This window comes from Anas platyrhynchos, chromosome 1 (assembly GCF_047663525.1).
Source record: "Anas platyrhynchos isolate ZD024472 breed Pekin duck chromosome 1, IASCAAS_PekinDuck_T2T, whole genome shotgun sequence".
NCBI lineage: Eukaryota > Metazoa > Chordata > Aves > Anseriformes > Anatidae > Anas > Anas platyrhynchos.
In genome coordinates, this window is record NC_092587.1 from 69,852,248 (window position 1) to 69,872,290 (window position 20,043).

The window sequence follows — 20,043 nt, forward strand, 5'->3', positions numbered from 1 at the left end:
CCTCAAGATCATCGAGTCCAACCTCTAACCTAACACTAACAGTCCCCACTAAACCATATCCCTAAGCTCTACATCTAAACGTCTTTTGAAGACTTCCAGGGATGGTGACTCCACCACCTCCCTGGGCAGCCCGTTCCAGTGCCTCACAACCCTTTCAGTAAAGAAATTCTTCCTAACATCTAACCTAAAACTCCCCTGGCGTAACTTTAGCCCATTCCCCCTCGTCCTGTCACCAGGCACATGGGAGAACAGGCCAACCCCCACCTCTCTACAGCCTCCTTTAATGTACTTATACAGAGCAATAAGGTCACCCCTGAGCCTCCTCTTCTCTAGGCTTGAACAAGCAAATAAATACATTTACCATCAAAGCAATTGTTTTTGACTGCTATTCAACTTTAATGTTAGTGTTTCTGCTTTTGACTCCAGGAAGTTCTTCTGTGCCCCAGACACCTTGAACTACAGCATAGCTCTGGCATGATTTGGGTGCCCAGACCTGGGCTAAAATGGGCCTCCTGGACCTGCGGGCAGGGGTGGGAGGAGGCCCAGGTAGGGCAGGTTAGGACCATAAAGGACTTTTAGCATTTTGAGGGCACTGACCTATGGATGGCCTTTTTAAAGTGATGCTGGTTAGGGCAACTCACTTTAGAGCGTTTTGCTGTGTGCTCAATTACTTTTTGTTTAATAACTAAGTCTAGAAATGCATATTTGGACACAAAAAGCCTGTGTCACCAAACTTGGTAGGAGAGAGCTAGCTTGCTAGGACAGTGTATACATATCTTGACGGTTTCATGACAACTTAAACTGGTCTACATCTGAACTACTGCAAACCTCCTCTTCTTCCTCCCCCATTCTCTGTCCCCCACCACTTGCTGCTGTCACCTGCCCCGCAAGGTGATTTTGCTCAGGGAACTGGTCGAACAGAAGATGCTTTTTTCCTCCCTTCAGTGTTAGCTTCCAGATGAACAACAGCCTGACCTGACTTGGTGTGCAGCTATGAGGGTACAAGCAGGTAGTGAAATTTGCTGACCATGCAGGGAGTCCAAAGGCCTCCTCTCAGGAGCAGCTTGACCTAAGCTGATCATGAAACACCCATCTGAATTTTGGCTTGTATTGTTAACACCCATTAAAAGTCTGTTGAAAGGCCCTTTGGAGTTGCAACAGAAAGGCTATTTTAATGCATTCTATGACATTCAATGGTTTTGGATACGATCTTGCTTTGTGTTGTGTTATTTACCTACTATGATTCCTTTTTTGCAAACTGGTTCCTACCGTGTGACCAGGTCAAATGCTGTCATCCACTACAGTAAGAGCTGTTGCTGTTCTAATTCGGATGCTGATATTTTTTTTTAACCTTTGTGTGTTTATTGATCGTTAATCTAACTAGCTGCTGGATTTTTAAACTATGGAAGAGTTACTGTAAATATAAAAGCATATGGCAAAGTTAGTGCATTTTCTATGAATTTGAAGGCAGTGGAATGAGAGAGCTGTGGACTGTCCAGGACAAACTTCTGGTACTCATGGAAACAAGGAGATACTCATACTCACTCACATGAAATCTACAGCCTACAAGGTGGGGGGAACCTTCTAATTTTTCACAGGACTCCTTAGGAATCAGACTAGGTGATTCCTAATGATTCTAAGATTTCAGATTGTGATTACTCTTACCTTTCTTTTGAATCAGAAGTGAACAGGCTAATATGAATATGCGTCTTACTAATGAGTTCAGGAGTCTGACATTGGGCAAAAGAAAGAACCCTAAACACTTCAAGGACCATTAACTCCGATGTTTGCCTAGTGATGAGAGAATAGTTCAGGATGTGTGTCTGGGCTTTACAGTGTATTTTTTTTTAGTAGTGGACTTTTTGGAAACATTAAGAAGTTCAAAATCAGTAAGTGCTGCTGTAATGCAAACTTTGATGTTGCATGGAAAACATCTCAGTTTACTTGCCATCTGTTTTTCAATGGCAAACATTACAGGACAGAGCAAAGCCTGCATTAAATGAGCAGTTCCAACACTCTCCATTTTTTTGCAAGGCAAAGTTAATCAGGTCACAAAAAGGAGATTACTTAATGAGTTAAGTATTATGATCTTTTATAGATATATAAAAATATAAAGATATATTAAGATCTGTTCTCCTGCCACCCTCCCAGGTGTCAGTGGTGCTTTTGGTCATTCTCATTGGAAGGTATCTCAATGTTAAGAGCACCTTAGATGCAATTTTGAGGCTATAAAGAAGTAGGGTCCTAATGAAAGCAGTTAGTGATTTCTGTACGTATTTATGCTTCTTAAGTATTATGCTGGAGTAGTTGCTGTTGTTGTTTTTCCATAGGAAGTATTCAGGTAATAACCAGGATTATACCAAAAAATGTTCATGATACAGTCTGACTTTGTTTCTGAAGTCAAATATCCACACCTCTATATTCATGTTATTTTTTTCATATAATTTTTTTTCTATAATTCTCTATAGAAATTGACTGCTCATAAATAAGTCTATTTTCTGTCCTTCATTAAAAAATCTTGCATTTGAGTATACTCTCCTTTGAAAGGGTTAGTTTCTCCACTGCTAATATTATATGACTCTATTAGTTATTAATGCAGGCAACTCATAAACACAGTTTAGAGAGTACTGGCCTTGGAAGAACGTTCCAGGAGACCAATATATCAAATCAATTCTGAAGGCCCTTGACCTCAGGATAGAATTACAGGTTTATAATTTACTCAACACTTACATGACCTGGAGAACAAAGGATTGCCAAGTCAGTCAAAACTAAATTACTCTTGGCCTTAAAATAGTCATCTTCATGCTATTAAAACAAAGACTAAATCACTGTTGAGATTATTTTGATTTTATAAATCAGGTTTGTATTTTTCCATGTTTATGCTCACAATCTAGAAATTTACATTTAATTTAATACATATTTTATTATTTTCTGAAAGTTATGGAACACTTCAGATTATTTCATGGATGTGTATTAAGTATTGTTATTTATACGCATATATGTGTATGCCCAAAACATCCAATTTTCTTGTGAATAAAATGAGCAAGCATAATACAGGTCAGCAAGTTAGGCTGATAAAGTGAAGCAGTAAGAATCTTATAGGATGATGCCAGCTGCTGATTACTATATGAAAGATTTTGCAATACTTACTCAGGTACCAGATCACCTCTATCTGTGTTTGGCAGCTGAGGCATAACAGACATTGCTGACATTGCTGAATATGCATTGCTGACAACATTAATTGTTGACAGTGTTTGTTCAAGTTGGCAGGCATGAAAAAATAGTGAGGATAAATCATTGAAGAACATTCCCTCAACACCACTTTTAATTGCATAATTAGGGTACAGCTTGCAAACCTTAATTTTGAACGTAGTTTGATGTGTCTTCAGCCTGTGTAGTTGAGTAAAATAACTCATGTAGAGAAAGTTATTTAGATGTGGATTTTACAGAATCAAATCCTTCATTGATTCTGATCAGATCTTAAACTATGCAGGCATTTCTTGTCAGTCTCGTCAAGTAGGCTAGTTTCTTTTTGTCTAGGCAATTCCATTAAAAAGCTATTTTTTAAAGTGTAGGAAAGGAGTGTAGATTAATAAAGAATTTCATGATTTAATGTTACAGCAGCCAGAAACAGAAAACTGTAGTTCTACAATGTGACCCAAGTCATTTGAAAAAATATATATATTCAGTGACACTGTGTTTTTAAAAACTACCTGTGCATTTTCAGTATATTGGTAATGCAAAATCTTTCAACGATCTCAGTCTGTGACAGCGTGTTCCTGGGATATCTCATCTAGAAACAAAACCTGATGGGAGTTTCTTTGGACAGAAAAAGCATTTCCATTGCAGCTTTCTGAAAACTTTTTTCACATCAGACATTACCACAAGCAGCAACACTCTGATCAGGCTGATATACAGTCTTCATCAGGATGCTGCAGTCTTGTAAATGTAAATGCTCTGTCCCACACAGTTTATCATATAATTTATACTACTGTAATGGTTAGTTTGCATGTAGTTAGTAGAAACTGTTTTTTGTGATACCCATTGACTTAATATGTACACCAGAGCTCAGCTGAAAATTGCTGAAAATATTTTCTTCCATTGTAGCTTGATGCAAATATATTAAAAAAGTATTCTGTCTAGTTTGAATGAAAATTAACTTTTTTTTTTTTTTTTTCCCACAAAACTAAAAAATATGTTTCCTGATGGATTAAATGCTTTGTTTGACCCAGAAGGAAACTTCATTCTCCTAGAAAGCTCCTAGAAAAGGAGATCTCCTTCTATCATTTAATGTCACGATTCATCCAGACCGTAAGACATTTAGATTTAGTTCTTTCCTTACTTTGAAAGGATCTGAGCATGTTGTGCTGTAGAAGCATGGTCAGTTTCGGTAACCAGGAGCAGAACAGAGTATATTGTGCTGTGGAATAAATTGAACAGAGAGACAAGCACCTTTACTGTTTGTAAGAAGAAGAGCTACTTTAAAGTCTGTATGTTTAAAACTTTGTTTATCTCTTTGGCCAAAAGATGCCACATAAGGAAAGAAAAAAAAAAAAAAAAAAAGGCATTTATGAACTGTTGCCTGGCTCTCTTCTCTTGAAGAAAGGTATTTTGCTTCAGATAACTGATAGCACCAGGTTAAGCTGATTATCGCTTGTGACACTATATAATTAAGAAAAGCTGTCACTCAGACATAGTTGTTAAATGTATCTGCAAGTTTAAAAATGTTTTGGGGTAATAGGAAATGTCTTTATTTCCCCTATAGATCTCACAGCATAAGTCTTGAAAATTGTATTATGTCCTGTGGGCAATAGAAAGATTGAAATAACGATAATAGGAATTTTAAGATGGGGATGGGGTCCTTAAAACTTGAGAGTAGTGGGTCTTCATGATTGAGTAGGCTGGTAACAGGAGAGAAAAACTGGTTTTATGTTAAATCCAGATGATGCAGATTGTGCTCATAAATTGTTCTTTTCTGATTCTTGGTTTGTCAGTCTCTGCTTCATGTCATTTGAAGTGAAGTACCTTTGATTCATGGAGTATTGTGTAAATGTTTGTTGATTTCTATCTTTTCTGGTTTACACTTCTGCCCTGAGGTTTGCTTTGAGTTTCAGGTTTGAGCAAACTGAAATTGTCAAAATAAACTCACTTTAAATTACAGTATTTGAAGTGGTTTTCCTTGCAGTCCCTGCCAAACCTCAGATTTTGCATAATTTCTTTTTGCATAATTTCCAAGCAAAAAGATAAATTGTCTCAGTCTTCTTTGGAATGGTGTTGAAGCTTATAGGTTTATGAACTTTTAGAAAACTAAGCCCATAATTCATTATCAAACCAGTTCAATAATGTAAGCACTTGTTGGAGGGTGGGAGTATCCTGGGAAAATTCCACATAACAAAGTGTATTGGAAGAAAATGTGCTCTTATTTCAGCCTAAAATGGATAGATGGGAATGACATATTTCATATTTCTGAGCACTGAAATTTTGAGTTTGAATGTGTTAACAATTGAGCTGCCACCTCATCTCTACAGCCAGTTCCTCCAGACCTAGTATAAATACAGTTTCTCAAAGAGAACATGAAACTGATTGGAGGCAATATCTATATGTTTGTTCATTGGATTAAAAAAAAAAAAAAAAAAAAAAAAAAAAAAGAAAGAAGGAAAGAAATTCTACTTCAGTGGGAGTCTTAATAGCATTGTTCCCAGTTTTTATTTCATTCTCACAAAGAACTTCTAAAAGGACTTCTCAGATCATTGTCAGAGAACAATCAGTGGAAATGTGTCAAATGAAATAAAGTTCAATCCCCCCCTTCTTTTTTGGCTGAACATATTTCTGTATGGCTTTCAGCATTGCTGACATAATTAATTGCATCTATTAAGTGTTCTAATTACAGCAATTCAGGTTTTTAGCCACCTAAGTGATTGCATAATTATTTAGAAACACTTTTGATTGCAGTGCAAGCATACTCAAGGTCCAATTAAAAAAAAAAAAAAGAAGAAAAAAAAAGCTGGAGACTTTGAAGCACTGATACTAATTACTATTATCCTGTTAATTAGACAGCCTCATATGAATATGCACTAATACTGTATGAATATCTTTTGTTTCTATGAGATCTCCCATTTGCTAGTACCTTTCAGTGAACATGGATATGATGGTTTTTCAAGTGAAAAAAAAAAATACTTCAGAATAGACTTCATCTATGAGGAAATTTAAAGGGATTTTTATATTATTATTAATTTGGTTCTATAGCAAATTTAAAAATAAAATGAATTCATTTGTTGCAGGAGTAGTTCAGAACATTGTGATTACTTGAAAAGTGTCAAAGTTCATACCAATATTTGAACTGGATCTGCCCAGGCATGATATGCTGTTTCATATGATTCATAGCTTGAATGTGCCATTCTGTAATAGTATCCTGTAAACCGGAGTACATCTTCTCTAAGGCATGTGGTCTTTATTCTGCACCAGATGACACAGTATAGAGTGTATGTCTTCAGGGTAGAGTCCCAGTCACTGTGAGGAGATAAGGCGTGAACTGAATAAAATGCATGCATTTTATAAAAGAATAAAATATTTCCTCTTTGGAAACATGTTATTAAAGCAGTACAAAATTAAACATACTGTCATTTCACACTGAAATGCTTTCAGAATCTTTTGTTTCACAATAACTTATAAAGTATTTTCCCTGTGAGTTAGGATGGAAACAAAGACAGGAAAATCAGAATTCCTCAGAGGATGAAAACACATATTTCCTCACTCACTTTGAACAAACAATTTTTCCTATTCATTAATAGTAAGTCACAAAGAGTTGGTATATGAACATTTTCTTTCTGTTCATCCACTAGCTGAGATAAAGAAAAAAAAATGCAAATAGATTACATCTTTTCCTAAAGGAATTTTTTCCTAAATGCATAATCTTTTAACAAAAGCAGTTCTTCAATAAGCAAGTTAAATCTCTTGAAATAAGGATCTAAGATAAACTCCTGACTTCATTGGTAATTTTGCATAAGTGATGCTTGCACCTTTTAGTAAAAGATTTCATTTTTATTTTTTCATATTTATTTTTTCAATAAAAGATTTCATGTTAAACTATTGATAAGCACTGCATATTTTCAGTATTAGGCAAATGAGGCCTGTAAGATTTTTATGCATGTTCTACATGAAATACAGTGTGGAAAAAAATATAAATATCAGTGGCCATACAAAGTTTTCTGTGAGGTTCTCTGTGTATGGTCACCATTGCCTGCAAAATGGACACTGAAAATAAATAAATAAAGATGAAACCATATTTTTTGTCCTATTTTTAAATGTCAATACACCTAATGTTGAAATGATATTTTTTCTTAGCAAAAGTTATATTAGAAACTGAAGTTGGAACTCAAAAGTGGGCTATGACTTCGGTGATGGGAAGTTGCAATACCATTGTGAGAATGTATGTGTTTAACAAGACAAGTGAAGTGTGAGTTTGAAGGTGATTGGGTACTAATTCAATTTTAGAGTTAGTTTTCAACAATCTTTTCTGCTTGTATAAAGTGATTCTTGTGTACCAGAACTCAATACAAGATATTAGAGGAGGACATGGTAAGTTTATGTTAAAATAGGGGATTCGCACTGTCATAATCACATACACACAAACATGAAGATGTATGCACCCAGTCCATCCAGCACATCCTGTATACCACCTGCACATATCCAGATAGGTTGCCCAGGTTCTCTTGCATTTGTGTGGAGGACCAAGCAAAGCTCTACTGAGTCTACATTGTCTTTCCTGGGATCTTTCCAGGCTGGCAAATCAGTGCTAATAAAGCTTTTGTACATTTGGGAGCTGACAGTGAAAAGGATCTCTTACCTCTCCATGCTCTCCCAGTTCTGTGAATCACTGGGATTTTATTCTGTATCCTCTGTCTCCTGACCAGGGTGTCAGACTGCAGCCCTGTTCTGTATTGTCCCACCATCATCTTTTAGGGGCTAGATTTTTTTTTTCAGTTTGGGTGGCAGCAGCCCTTACTGTAGCCTGTCCTTTGTGTTTTTGAATTGGGTGCCCTAAAGAACTGCACGTAAGTGTGCAGTGATATTGATGGTTTAGGTCTTACAAGCATCTGCCACCCATTCCATCCCATCTAAGCATTTCCATTATGAATCTCTATAATTACTGAGAGCGTGACAGACCATGGGCAGAGTAATAATGATGAAAGTATTTTATGCTTTCAAACCTTCCTTGCAGTTCTGAAGAGAGCAGTACTTTCTGTTCTCTACACCGCAGCCTGGTCTCCCTGCCAGGCCAGAGACAGTGCATCTGGCTCCATCAAAGGTCCCTGGGCAAAAGACCTGGAAAAGGCAAATAATTGCTGCTACTCCAGTTGGAGAGAGTAGGATAGAAGCTGAATACTAGCAGCTTTAAATAAAAAATTTTAATAGTATATAAAGGTCTTTGTATCAAGGCCAGATGCCTTTCTGGAAAGTTACTTTATTCCTACACAAGGTTTTTGGCTCAGGGCAAGGGCAGCTGTGTGAAATGCAATCCCCTGCACTGTTGAGCGGGTCACATTCATGATCTAATGGTCCTGTTTGGCTTCAGATGCTATGGATGTCTTACATTGCTGAGTATGTGGTGAACAGAGAGCTAATTCCCAGACAGGTTGCTCAGGTACTCAGGAGAAGGAGGAGTAGGGTTTTGATGATGGAGAAGGGAAAAAAGCTTTGGAAAAGTGCATCTGCTTTGGGGGCAGTGCAATGGCAGTTTGCACCAAGCCTGTAGATCACTCTCCCTTTTTCACAGAATCACAGAATTTCTAGGTTGGAAGAGACCTCAAGATCATCGAGTTTTTTACTTGTCTTCATGAAGGGAAAAACATATTGTTGCTACCATTTTTTGAGCCATGTTATAAACTAAAATACCTCTTCATTTGGGATCTCTAACTACATTAGAATCCTCACTGAAGTAAGCCTCACAACAATTCCATGACTTAGGCAGGTTTTACACTTACTTTATAGACATATAAACTAGAGTATAGCCAGGTAAAAGACTTGCACTTGATCACCCAGAGAGACACAGGCCAGTTAAATCAATCAATCCAAGAGCCCAGGAGTAGTGTTTCCATAGCCCCTGCTGTAACTACTAAATCACAAGAGCTAACAGGGAAAGGTCCTGCTGAAAGCCAATGTTTTTTGTTGCTGTTGTTTTTTAAAACCACAAGAAGCATTTTGCTCAATTCCACAGGGTCACCCTCTAGTACTTGGTTCAGATTAATTAATTACTTATTTTTTAAAAGAAATGTGAAGCCTTAAGCAGTCCAAAGGCCATTGAAGTTTTAATTCTGAGAACTATTCCCTGACTTGACTGTTATCCAGTTCCTATTCAGGCAAGATAGGAATTAAGATTAATGAACCCAAACAAACTGGTATTTCAGAGAATCAGTCTTTGCCAGGCCTTATATTCTCATGACAGAAAATCATTGAATACAGCACTCAGTCATTGCTGTATATTAACAACACCACGTTGTTCCTGTAAATACTGAATACAGTGAAAAGGAAAATGGAGCCTTAAAGTTTGAGAATTTGGATTGTGGCATTTTTTGAAGTGAGTAAACCAGAGCCCATTGAATAAGGCAGCATCACTCTAGTTCCCCCTGCATCTCTGTGAGCACTATTTAGGTTCCAGAAAAGCATCTCCTCATCTGGGATGCTGTCTGGGCTTGGTGATGTCTGTCTCTCTGGTGTCTCTTACTAACAAAGCATTCAATTCTGTTTGTAATTTTTAAAAGGTGAATTGATGAAGAAGCAAATCATAAGGAGGTAGAAGTGAAAAGATACTCTTGTCTAAGAGGGTCAATGTGGTGTAATAGGTGGGGCAAAAATGTGTCATTGTCTGTCAGCATTCGTTCATCTTCCAAGGAGGTGTTTGTGGTTAGAGTCTGTTTTCTAAACAAATGAGTACGGACATGGGGACAAACTATTTCAGCTGTCCTAGGACCAGAAGTAGTCATGGTACAGTGCTAATGCAGGAAGCTATTGTGGCAATTTCTAGAAGCAGTTTGCTCAGGGGGAAAAAAAAAAATCTTTTTGTGTTTGTATTTCCATGCTCAAAGACAGCCCTATGACATCATCTTGTTTGTTCTTACATGGCAGGAAGAATGGAAGAATTAAAATGGCAGAAAAGAGACCAGGCACTTTTATTTTGCTGCCAACATAACATAGAAGAAAGATGTAACCAAAATATCCAATGGTTACTTTAGTTCTCAGAGACAGTTCAGCAGATGAATTGTTGTTCAAGGGCAGTTGGGCTCTCAGACACAAGAACATTCTGTAGTAAGCTTAATTACTCATTTTAATTATGCATTTTAATTAGCAGGGGACTAACACAGAGCTTTTCTCCCACTTTCTCAATAAACCCACTTTGTAGTATTACAAAACAAACTTGTAACCGAAAACTCTGACTGTCTAGGGTTGAGAAAAACAGCTCAAAGTTTTAAGGGGCTTTCTTCCTCATTCAGTTGCATTATATGAGCAGGTTGCATCTTCCTCCAATTATTTTCAGGAGTTTTTTGTTGTTGTTGTTGTTGTTGTTTGTTTTTTAATTCCCTTCATGAACAACATCAAGAAAACACCCTGTTGCTTCTCCCACTGGTGTTTTCTCTGCCAATATATTGTCTTGCTAGTTGCTCCCTATAAACGTCTTAGTTCTTCCTGTTCTAATAGTGTTTCACCTCCAAGCTGTTTGTCTGCTTCTGCATTATCTATCTTCCCAGCCCAAATCCCTAGGAGCACTGCTGTAGGAAATCTGCTTTCTTTCTCATTCACTTCAGGGAAGGCCAGGTTAGAAAAGGAAATAGAAACAGAGGCAATTGCACTCTGGAATGAATTCAGAGAAGCATCAGTGTGTATGCTGATGGATGGAGACCAGTGCCACAAAATCTTTGTCAAATAATGAGATACCAGAATGCAGCTGTACCCCCAAACACATCACTTCTATACTCTTTCTTCCTTTACCTGGGACAGTACCTGCTGAAGGGAGATTTGCAGAATCTGCAGCATTCCTTCATAAATAGAGGTTGTCAGCAGTGTTTGATGAAGCCAAATATGCCTCTAGGCTGCTCTGTTTCTAAAGAATTCAATCCTAAATTATTTATAGTTTTGAGCCAAAGATGATCCTGAAAAGAAAAGGTTCAGATAAGGATATGGTTAGAATAGAGATGAGGTAGGCTGAAGGTGGGATCGTGATTAGGAATAAAGGGAAAAATAAAGTTGTGCCAATATTTTCTGAATTTTTTTCTTAGGTTTCACTTCAAATAGCATTTTATAAAATTTCCAGCATGTAAGTGGTGGAAGTTCTCCAATAGTATCTGTTCTTCAGAAGGCTTTGATGAAATGTTACAGGACTGGAAACCTCTTCTGCTTTATTTATGTTGTACTTCTCTGCTGCTCCTGGCTTGGGGTGAGCCCTGGAATCAGAATTTGCCTGACATTTCCAGGTGGTTGCATGTCAAATTCAAGCTGCAACCTTCTCTTAACTTAAACTCTTTAAAAGGCTTTGAGTTTTTTTGTCTGGCTTTGCTTAGCTGAAAGCAATACTAATTTTATTTTCATTTAATGGTAGGAAGAATATATTTTTTTCATCTGGACATTGTAATTTCCCTCAATATTTAAAATGCATTAAATAATTTTATTTTCTTTATATTTCTTGTGATGAGCACATCACTCTCTCCATCATCTCTTTCCATCAGTAGAAGGTTCACATAATGCATGTCACTGCATGTGGACTGTCTGCTGTACTTGTCTGTAATAAACTCTCTCATTTTATGACCTTTCTGATTTCTGTTTTCCCATCCTTCTCCTGCCTCACCAGTTAATTGGTGCATGCTATCCATATAATGGAGTAACTACACAGTTTAGCTACATTTGAATATAACTGATACCCACCTCTACTAAATACTGTTATTCAGTAACATTTGGAAGCTGCAGGATAATGAAAAATCTCCCCTATGGATGTAAGAAGTCTGTGCTATGTGCACCTGGAGACAAAACTACTCCGTGATGACAACCTTTCATGTTTAGTTTTGATTATGGTAATGATTTCAATGCAAATAAGTCTTGGTTTATATTTTTATCTAATCAACCCACTTGAGATAATTGTACATGAGGAAAATCAAAGTTGTGACTGAGAATTAAAGTTCTTTCCCAGAAACAGAACTTGAATGTGAATATTCTCAATCCAACATGATGGGAAAACAAAAAGGCAGATATAGGCTGAGCTTTTCAAATAACTTCTTTATACACCAGTTGCCATAACTGACCAAGTCAGTGTTTGTGCTGGCTTAGCAACTCATGTCAAGTGAACAACGCCACAATAGATGATGCTGTATGTTGCTCTGGGCAGGATTTACAACACTATCCAATGACCAGTATTAAAATATAGTTAGAGTGACTTTATATGTGTTTTCCTGTTAAGCAATCAAAATTTAACAACTGTATGAATCTCAGCAGTAATCCAAGTACTGTAAATGTGTATCCTCAAACCAGTTTTGCAAACTGGGACAGAGAGCTGTAATTAACCTTGCTGAAGCGGCCTTTATTTTCCACAGTTCATGATCAAAGTAGTTAAGTTACACTAAATAACTTCTAATTCACAACACCTGAATAAACGTCAGGAAAATCAGTCTGGAATGCACGCCCCACTATCTGCAGTCATCCTGCAGCACAGGTTGGATAAAGCTCTTCCCCTTGTCTCTACAGTTAAGTGAACTCTAATGATTAAAAAATGTTTCTGGATTGAAAAGTACGTCAAACTGATAACAGGCTTGTTTGGACTTGCACTGTGCTTCAGCATGACCTGGAATTATTTTATCTTTGCTGGATTTAGGATCCATTACCATATCTGTTTTTCTCTTAAACTATTCCCTGGCTTCCCAAAGCACATTAAGCTGAAAGTTATCGGACTCCATGCAAAAGAAGAAGAAGAAAAAAATAGCTTTGAGCTGGCTAATACTAGCTTTTAACAAAGAGAATGGTATATAAAAGGAAAAGAAAAAAAAAAATGTGGATACTTTCCAGAGTTGCTTTGGATTTGATCATCTCTCTTTTCTCCTTTGATTCAATCATTTTAAACTGAAAATGTTTAGCTTCTTTGGCTTAGGCTACTGCCTTTCTGCAGTTGAGGAAAAAAAAAGTCTTAAACATATCCAAGTTTTTTCAGCTAAAAGTAGTAACTTTTCATAGTGCTCTCTAGGACACGAGCAGAGGACCAAACCTGAGGCTGCAGTGGCTCCTTAGCACACAGCCATCCCACTAGGCTCTGCAGGCATACTCAGGACCTGCAGAGGAGAAAGGTGAATCAGCCAGCAAAGTGGGGCCCCTTTCCTCCTCACCCACTAGCATGGTTGACAGAGAGTTACTCAACATCAAATCAGGGTGGGGACTGCTTATAACATGTATGTTCCAGGACCTCCACCCGTTCCCCATTCTCTTTTCCCTGCCCTACCACAGTGATATGAGAGCTTAGAAGTCCATAAGCCAAACCAGAAAACACTCACATTTAAGGACAGCTTTGACTTTTCTTGAAATTGAGCATTCTGATGAGCAATCAGTTAACAGAGTGGTAAGGATCACATTATATTTTTTTTTTATTTTTTTATTTTTTTTTTGCAAAATAGTCAAAGGCTTTGGTCCTCCTTTTAGACAGTTTAAGATGATGTCAGTATCATTTATGTATCCAAGTATGTGCTATTTCAGTAGACATTTTATGGTATCCATTATAGCTACAGATGTTACAAACTTCCATTATTAATTTCTCTTATGTGTTCATAGTTTTCCCAAACCCTGATGACTTCCATTGAATTTTGATTTTGTTTTCCTTTAGGGGCTTTTGAGGGAAGTTTTTAACAAAACCTTCTTACCTGTTTAGGTTGAAAGATGGGAAAGTACTTTGTTGATACAACTCTAGACATATTCTTCTGAATAAAAAATGCATAAAAAATAAACCAACCAATAGTAACAGTCCACCTTATCATGGACCCCATCTGTAACAAGGGGTAAAGTTCATGCTTGTTTTTGTGAGTAAAGTTTTTAAACAATTTAAAACATTTTTTAATGTGCTGGAGAGCATCCCTTTGTGTGTGTATGCCACTGCCCTCTGCTGCACAAAGGCAGGAGAGCTTGGCTGCTCTCATAGAAGCAGAGTGTGGGCACCCACCCATATTCCTACTTAGAGCAAGAGTCAGGTCCTATTGACTTGTGGCCCCACTTGGAGTACTGTGTCTAGGCCTGGGGCCACTAGCACAAGAAAGAGGACCAGCAGGTCCAGAGGAGGGCCATGAAGATGACCAGAGAGCTGAAGAACCTCTACTATGAAGAAATGTTGAAGGAGCTGGGGATGTTCAGCCTGGAGAAGAGAAGGCTCCATGGGGACCTTACTGCAGCTTTTAAGTACTTAAAGGGGGCTTATAAAAAAGGTGGAGAGCAACTTTTTTCTCAGTCAGATAATGACAGAACAAAGGTAAATGGTTTTAACTAAAAGAGGAGAGATTTAGATAGGAGATTAGGAGAAAATTCTTTACTCAGAGGGTGGTGAGGCACTGGCACAGGCTGCCCAGAGAAGCTGTGGATGCCCCATCCCTGGAGGTGTTCAAAACCAGGTTGAATGAGGCCCTGGGCAACCTGATCCAGTGAGTGGCATCACTGCCTATGGCAGGGGTGTGGAACTGGATGGTATTTAAGGGTCCTTCCAACCAGAACTATTCTATGATTCTGTGACTCTATGACTTCATTTCAGAGCTAGAGCTCTGAAGGAGTTAAATCTTTGCATCCATAGGAATCAAGTACCCTAATACCTGTAAACATCTGGTCATTTCTGTCTGTTGTCAGTAGGAAATGCCATACGGAAAGAGTGTGCAAGTATGGTGTTTACCACAAATACCCTAGACTGTTGTTTCATGAGTTCTGTGTGTCTCAAAATATCTGGGAGATTCACTGCAAGCAGTGCTGTGTTTCTGTTGAGCATTACTGAAATGCGGCCATGAAAGAACATGAACAAGGCATCTCTGGCCTTTTGTTCTCTCCTTATTTATGGTTTTGTCATATAACAGACTGACACCCTCAAATGGTTTTGCTTAATTCAACTTTCTGGGCTAAAATATATAGATCAGCAAGATAAATATATTGGGCTAAATATAGGAAAAATATAACCTGGCGACTTATAGGTACAATTATCCATTCTGGACATCAGTGCTAGAAGACTAGGACAATCATCTGAAAATATTTAGAATTTCAGTCATCCACGGCATCACAGCCCCCTGTTAGGAGGATAGCTACTCAGAGCAGGGATTTTAACTCATCTGCCAGTTAACTGTGGTCATTAAAGCCATTATTCACCTTATGGATTTACAGACACTACTAAGATAACATATCCATAGTGTCAGTCTGGCTTTTCACCTCTTTGTGCTGTCTTTTTTCAACTGAAGACAGGATTCATGTATTTCCACCCTTCAGTTTAATACAAGTGAGCATTAAAAATGAACAAGAACTTACTCCTTTTTCAGAATTTGGTCTCAATGAAATTACTGTGAATTGTAACAATTGGAACAGGAAAATAGACCAGAATGAATTTTGAATTATAGCATTTTTTATTATTTATTTCACAAAAATGAGCAACATTTGTGTCTAAAAATGAGGCCTGATCAGCTCTGTGTCAGCTTCCAAGGGCCCACCTCTTAGTTTTGGACACTTGAACTTGATAACACACTGGAGAAAGCACTGTAGCCCTGACTTCTGCTAAAGGAGGAGATTAGAAGTAAATCACAGAATCACAGAATTGTCTAGGTTGGAAGAGACCTCAAGATCATCGAGTCCAACCTCTGACCTAACACTAACAAGTCCTCCACTAAACCATATTACTAAGCTCTACATCTAAATGTCTTTTAAAGACCTCCAGGGATGGTGACTCAACCACTATCCTGGGCAGTCCATTCCAATGTCTAACAACCCTTTCGGTAAGGAAGTTCTTCCTAACATCCAACCTAAAACTCCCTTGGCACAGCTTTAGCCCATTCCCCCTTATCCTGTCACCAAACACATGGGAGAATAGACCAACCCCCACCTCGCTACAGCCTCCTTTAATGTACTTATAAAGAGAGATAAGGTCGCCCCTGAGCCTCCTCTTCTCCAGGCTGAACAAACCCAGCTCCCTCAGCCGCTCCTCGTAAGACTTGTTCTCCAGACCCCTCACCAGCTTCGTTGTCCTTCTCTGGACTCTCTCGAGCACCTCCATGTCCTTCTTGTAGTGAGTGGCCCAAAACTGAACACAGTACTCGAGGTGCAGCCTCACCAGAACCGAGTACAGGGAGACAATCACTTCCCTAGCCCTGCTGGTCACACTGCTTCTTATACAAGCCAGGATGCTGTTGGCCTTTTTGGCCACCTGAGCACACTGCTATATTCAGCCAAATATCAACCAATACGCCCAGGTCCTTCCCTGCCAGGCAGCTTTCTAATCACTCCTCTCCCAGCCTGTAGCTCTGCTTGGGATTTTTGTGCCCCAGGTGCAGGACCCAGCACTTGTCTTTGTTGAACTTCATACAGTTGAAGTATGAAATGACTGCCTTGGTTCATTTCCATCTCTGACTTTTTTTGATTTATCTATGTGAGGCTGTTTAAACAATACATGAAACATTTCATATGGGTTACTCTAAAAACAAAATAACAAACATAAAACCCCTCTTAAGTACATTCATGAAGTTTTGCATCAGTTTCAGCTAAAGAATAGTTTCAAGCTTTTATTTTTATTGGCACACAAAGCAGGCAGGCTAAACCTTAAACCCTAAAATTATGAATCTTCTCTGGTTATATATATATACATATATACATACATACATATATAGGTATATATGTATATATTACTAGTGCAGGCTGACAAAGATTTCTCTATCAAATATATGCCATTTACAAGCAGAATGCTGTCTCCATTCTAGTCACCAGTCACAGGAGCTCAGCTAGGGGTCCTGAGTGTCAAGCTGAGTGCTTTTCTTTCCCCATAATAAAGGTCCTGCAGGCTAAACTACTGGTAGGCTGTTAGTGACACTTCTGAAATGCCTTTGATGGGCTTACACAAATGCAAAGATTGGTACTTAACAATGCTGTTTGTGATATACAAGAAGTTTTTGAATTGTGCTCACCCTGCATTGTCTTCCATGCAGTCACATGTGTGAGTGTATATATATGGATATGTACATGAATATACATAAATATATGAAGTATGAGGATTAATGTGGTATAGGCATCTGAGTTTCATACATATTTGTGCGTGTATTTAATATAAAACAGAAAACATGAAATAGAAACTAACAAAATGCTACTGAAAGCTTATTTTTTAAAAACTGTTCTTGTGACTCTTATCTCACCCAATCAAAAGCACCAATTGTATCAGAGAGAAATTATAAAAATATAAAATGATGCTAGTTCTTAAATATAAGATTTGTTTGTTTATCTTTTATTTAATTCACTTTGAAATAATACTCTATGATCTTTACACATTTTAAATACTTTAAACTGTGACATCCAAGTAGGTGGCCTAGCCAATACTTCCTTTTTGCCAGTCAGATGCACTGGAAAGAGGTAGCAGGCTGTGTTTTCAGGAGACTTGAGAAATTTGCTGGCAAGCTTTTCTAGGGTTATCAGCACATGTCAAAGATGATGTCTGTGCAGAATGTAGGTTTCTTACCAACGCTGTTTTCTTGGAAGACAAATTTTATTTACCTTAGTTCACTCATTTTGGATGAATGAAAAGTCCATTGGGAAGGAATCAGTCCTCAAATCCAATATTTTTTCTTATAATTGCAAAAGTCTTGCTTCCTCTCTGCCCTGACAAAATTTGTCATAAACAAAAGGGTGCAATTAATTGGCTGGTAGACTACTTCTCATTTCCAGCCAAGTGGCAAGATAAATGTTGTGCAAATATAGTATCCTAGTATACTCTGTGTGAAATCATATAGATAAATTATAATATGACTAGTTTGGTACCAATACAGACAGCCACATGCATGTACATGTGCTGAAGGGACTGTAAAGTCTATATTTGCTAGATTCTATGCATTATTTTTTTTTCTTCTTAAAGAATTCAAAATACTTTTTAAAGGACTTGTTTTCTGTGCAATGGAGCTCATGGGCAAGCACTCAATAAAAGCAAAATGAGGAATGCAGTCATGGTTCTAAAACCACTTCATATTCTTCAGACTGATGCCAGTTGCACGTATTGGTAGTAATCCCATCTAATCCCCTCCACACGTATTATCTTTGTACACCTGCTTTCATTGTCTCTTTTCATTTTTTTTATACTTCTAACCAGCATATACAAGAGGGTAAAGCAACAGAACAAAGTACACATGCTCACACAGCTTTCTAAGCCACAATTTTGCATTGTAGTTGTAAAAAAATAGTTCTAGATTTGGTACTTAGAGTCAACATCTTCCATTAAGATATTTTTCCTACTTTTCCCCCTTTTCTCCTCCCTCTCCCCCCTACCCCCTTCCCTCCCTGGTACCATGTCTGTGTATGTCTTTCTTGGCAGATTAACCGAAGCACATCGAACAGCTGTAAAAGTCATCAGGAGAATGCAATATTTTGTAGCCAGAAGAAAATTTCAGGTAAGCAGCACTGTTAACCATAAGAACAGTTTGTAGGCTTAACTACATAACATTGAAAGTGCTCTGAGAATGGATTTGTCTTTGTGCATACAGTTGCAATATGTCAAAGGTACAGTTTAGGCTCTCAGCTTTATACCTTTCCTACGTGGTGTTTACCTACCTACTGCTTCCACATCTGCTAGAACTGAAGACAAGACTGTTGGAGTGTCTGCTCAAATATTGTTACTATCTACCCTGATCAACCAACAACTGGTTAGATGATGTTCAACTCATCACATGCTATGCATGATTCAATATATCATATTATTCATGATATCAATAGTTTTTACCAACCAGCACTATGCCGTGTAAAGTTGCTTTCCAATTTTTTTCCCAGCATGGGACATCAGAGAGGTCTTACTTTATGAAATTGTAGGTCATCTGCCCATCTGCCTTCTGGAAATTTGCTGACTTTATGAAGCCTTAAGTTAAATTTCTCAATCAGATTGCAAAGTAATCAAAACATATGTGCTGCTTTGGAAAAAAATAAATAAATAAAATAAATGAGTCTTATTTTGCCTGTTTACTAAAGCTCAGTATGATAAAACTTGTTTGGAATGTGATTCTAATATCATCCTTCTCATCACACATGTGCCAATGGTGCCATGAAAATAAATAATTAACTTCTGGCCAGATTTTCAAAGCGCCTGTTAATTCCATCTGAAGATTCATACTTTTATGTGCAAGAGGTTCCACAGCAAGTTAATCAACTTTCATAATCCTTTTGAAGGGGTTTTAAAAAGATAAAGGAAAAGCCTAAATTTCAAGTAATTTTAATTAGAGTTGAGCACTTAATTGCCAGGGATAGAAATCTGAGATAAGCTTGCATTGCTCATAGTACTGAATTCTCTTCTGGTCTTTTCTTTCCTGAGGCTGTGAAAAGTAGCTGATCATCCTCCCCATGCTAAATAGATTTTGGACATTCAGACTCAGAAGCTGTTATTCTGAGTTTTGCCTTAAGAGCTCTAAGCACACTGGATATAGAGTGCTGAGCCCAAATGGCCAGGATTTGAGATTTATTTTGGGGAAAAGAAGTGGACAGAATGAAAGTTAAAGAAGTTCATCAAGTTCTTTACTTACCAAACTTCCCTGGGAGCCCATCACATCCCTCCCTAAGTTGCATTGTACATCATAGTGTTTCTTAATAAAAACATGACAAGGGATATGTGCCTGCAAAGTCTGGAGAGGCATACATGTAAAATGCTCAGCTTTATGGAAAAGGAGGAGGAAAAAATGGAGAAAGTTGAAAGGATATTTTTACTATGCTTTAGAGGGCTCAGACAGACTGCAGTGTACAGTACTTCACAACAGAAGGATTCAGAGATGATGATTCAGTAAAAGGGATCTCAGATAGGAGTCTTCTTTTGAGAGAGAA

General features: G+C 37.8%; 1 protein-coding gene across 13 annotated transcripts in view; it reads left to right on the forward strand.

Annotated features, from left to right (window-relative positions):
* LOC101792090 (potassium voltage-gated channel subfamily KQT member 1) overlaps nt 1–20,043 on the forward strand; it is a 524,294-nt gene that overhangs the window by 281,603 nt on the left and 222,648 nt on the right. For 11 of the 13 annotated variants that reach the window (XM_038173114.2, XM_038173122.2, XM_038173117.2 and 8 more), the window contains one exon: nt 18,554–18,629. The exons of the other annotated variants lie outside the window; for them this stretch is intronic. In XM_038173114.2, the coding sequence (XP_038029042.1) occupies nt 18,554–18,629 (76 nt within the window). The remainder of the gene's footprint in view (nt 1–18,553; nt 18,630–20,043) is intronic. 13 annotated transcript variants of the gene reach the window in all.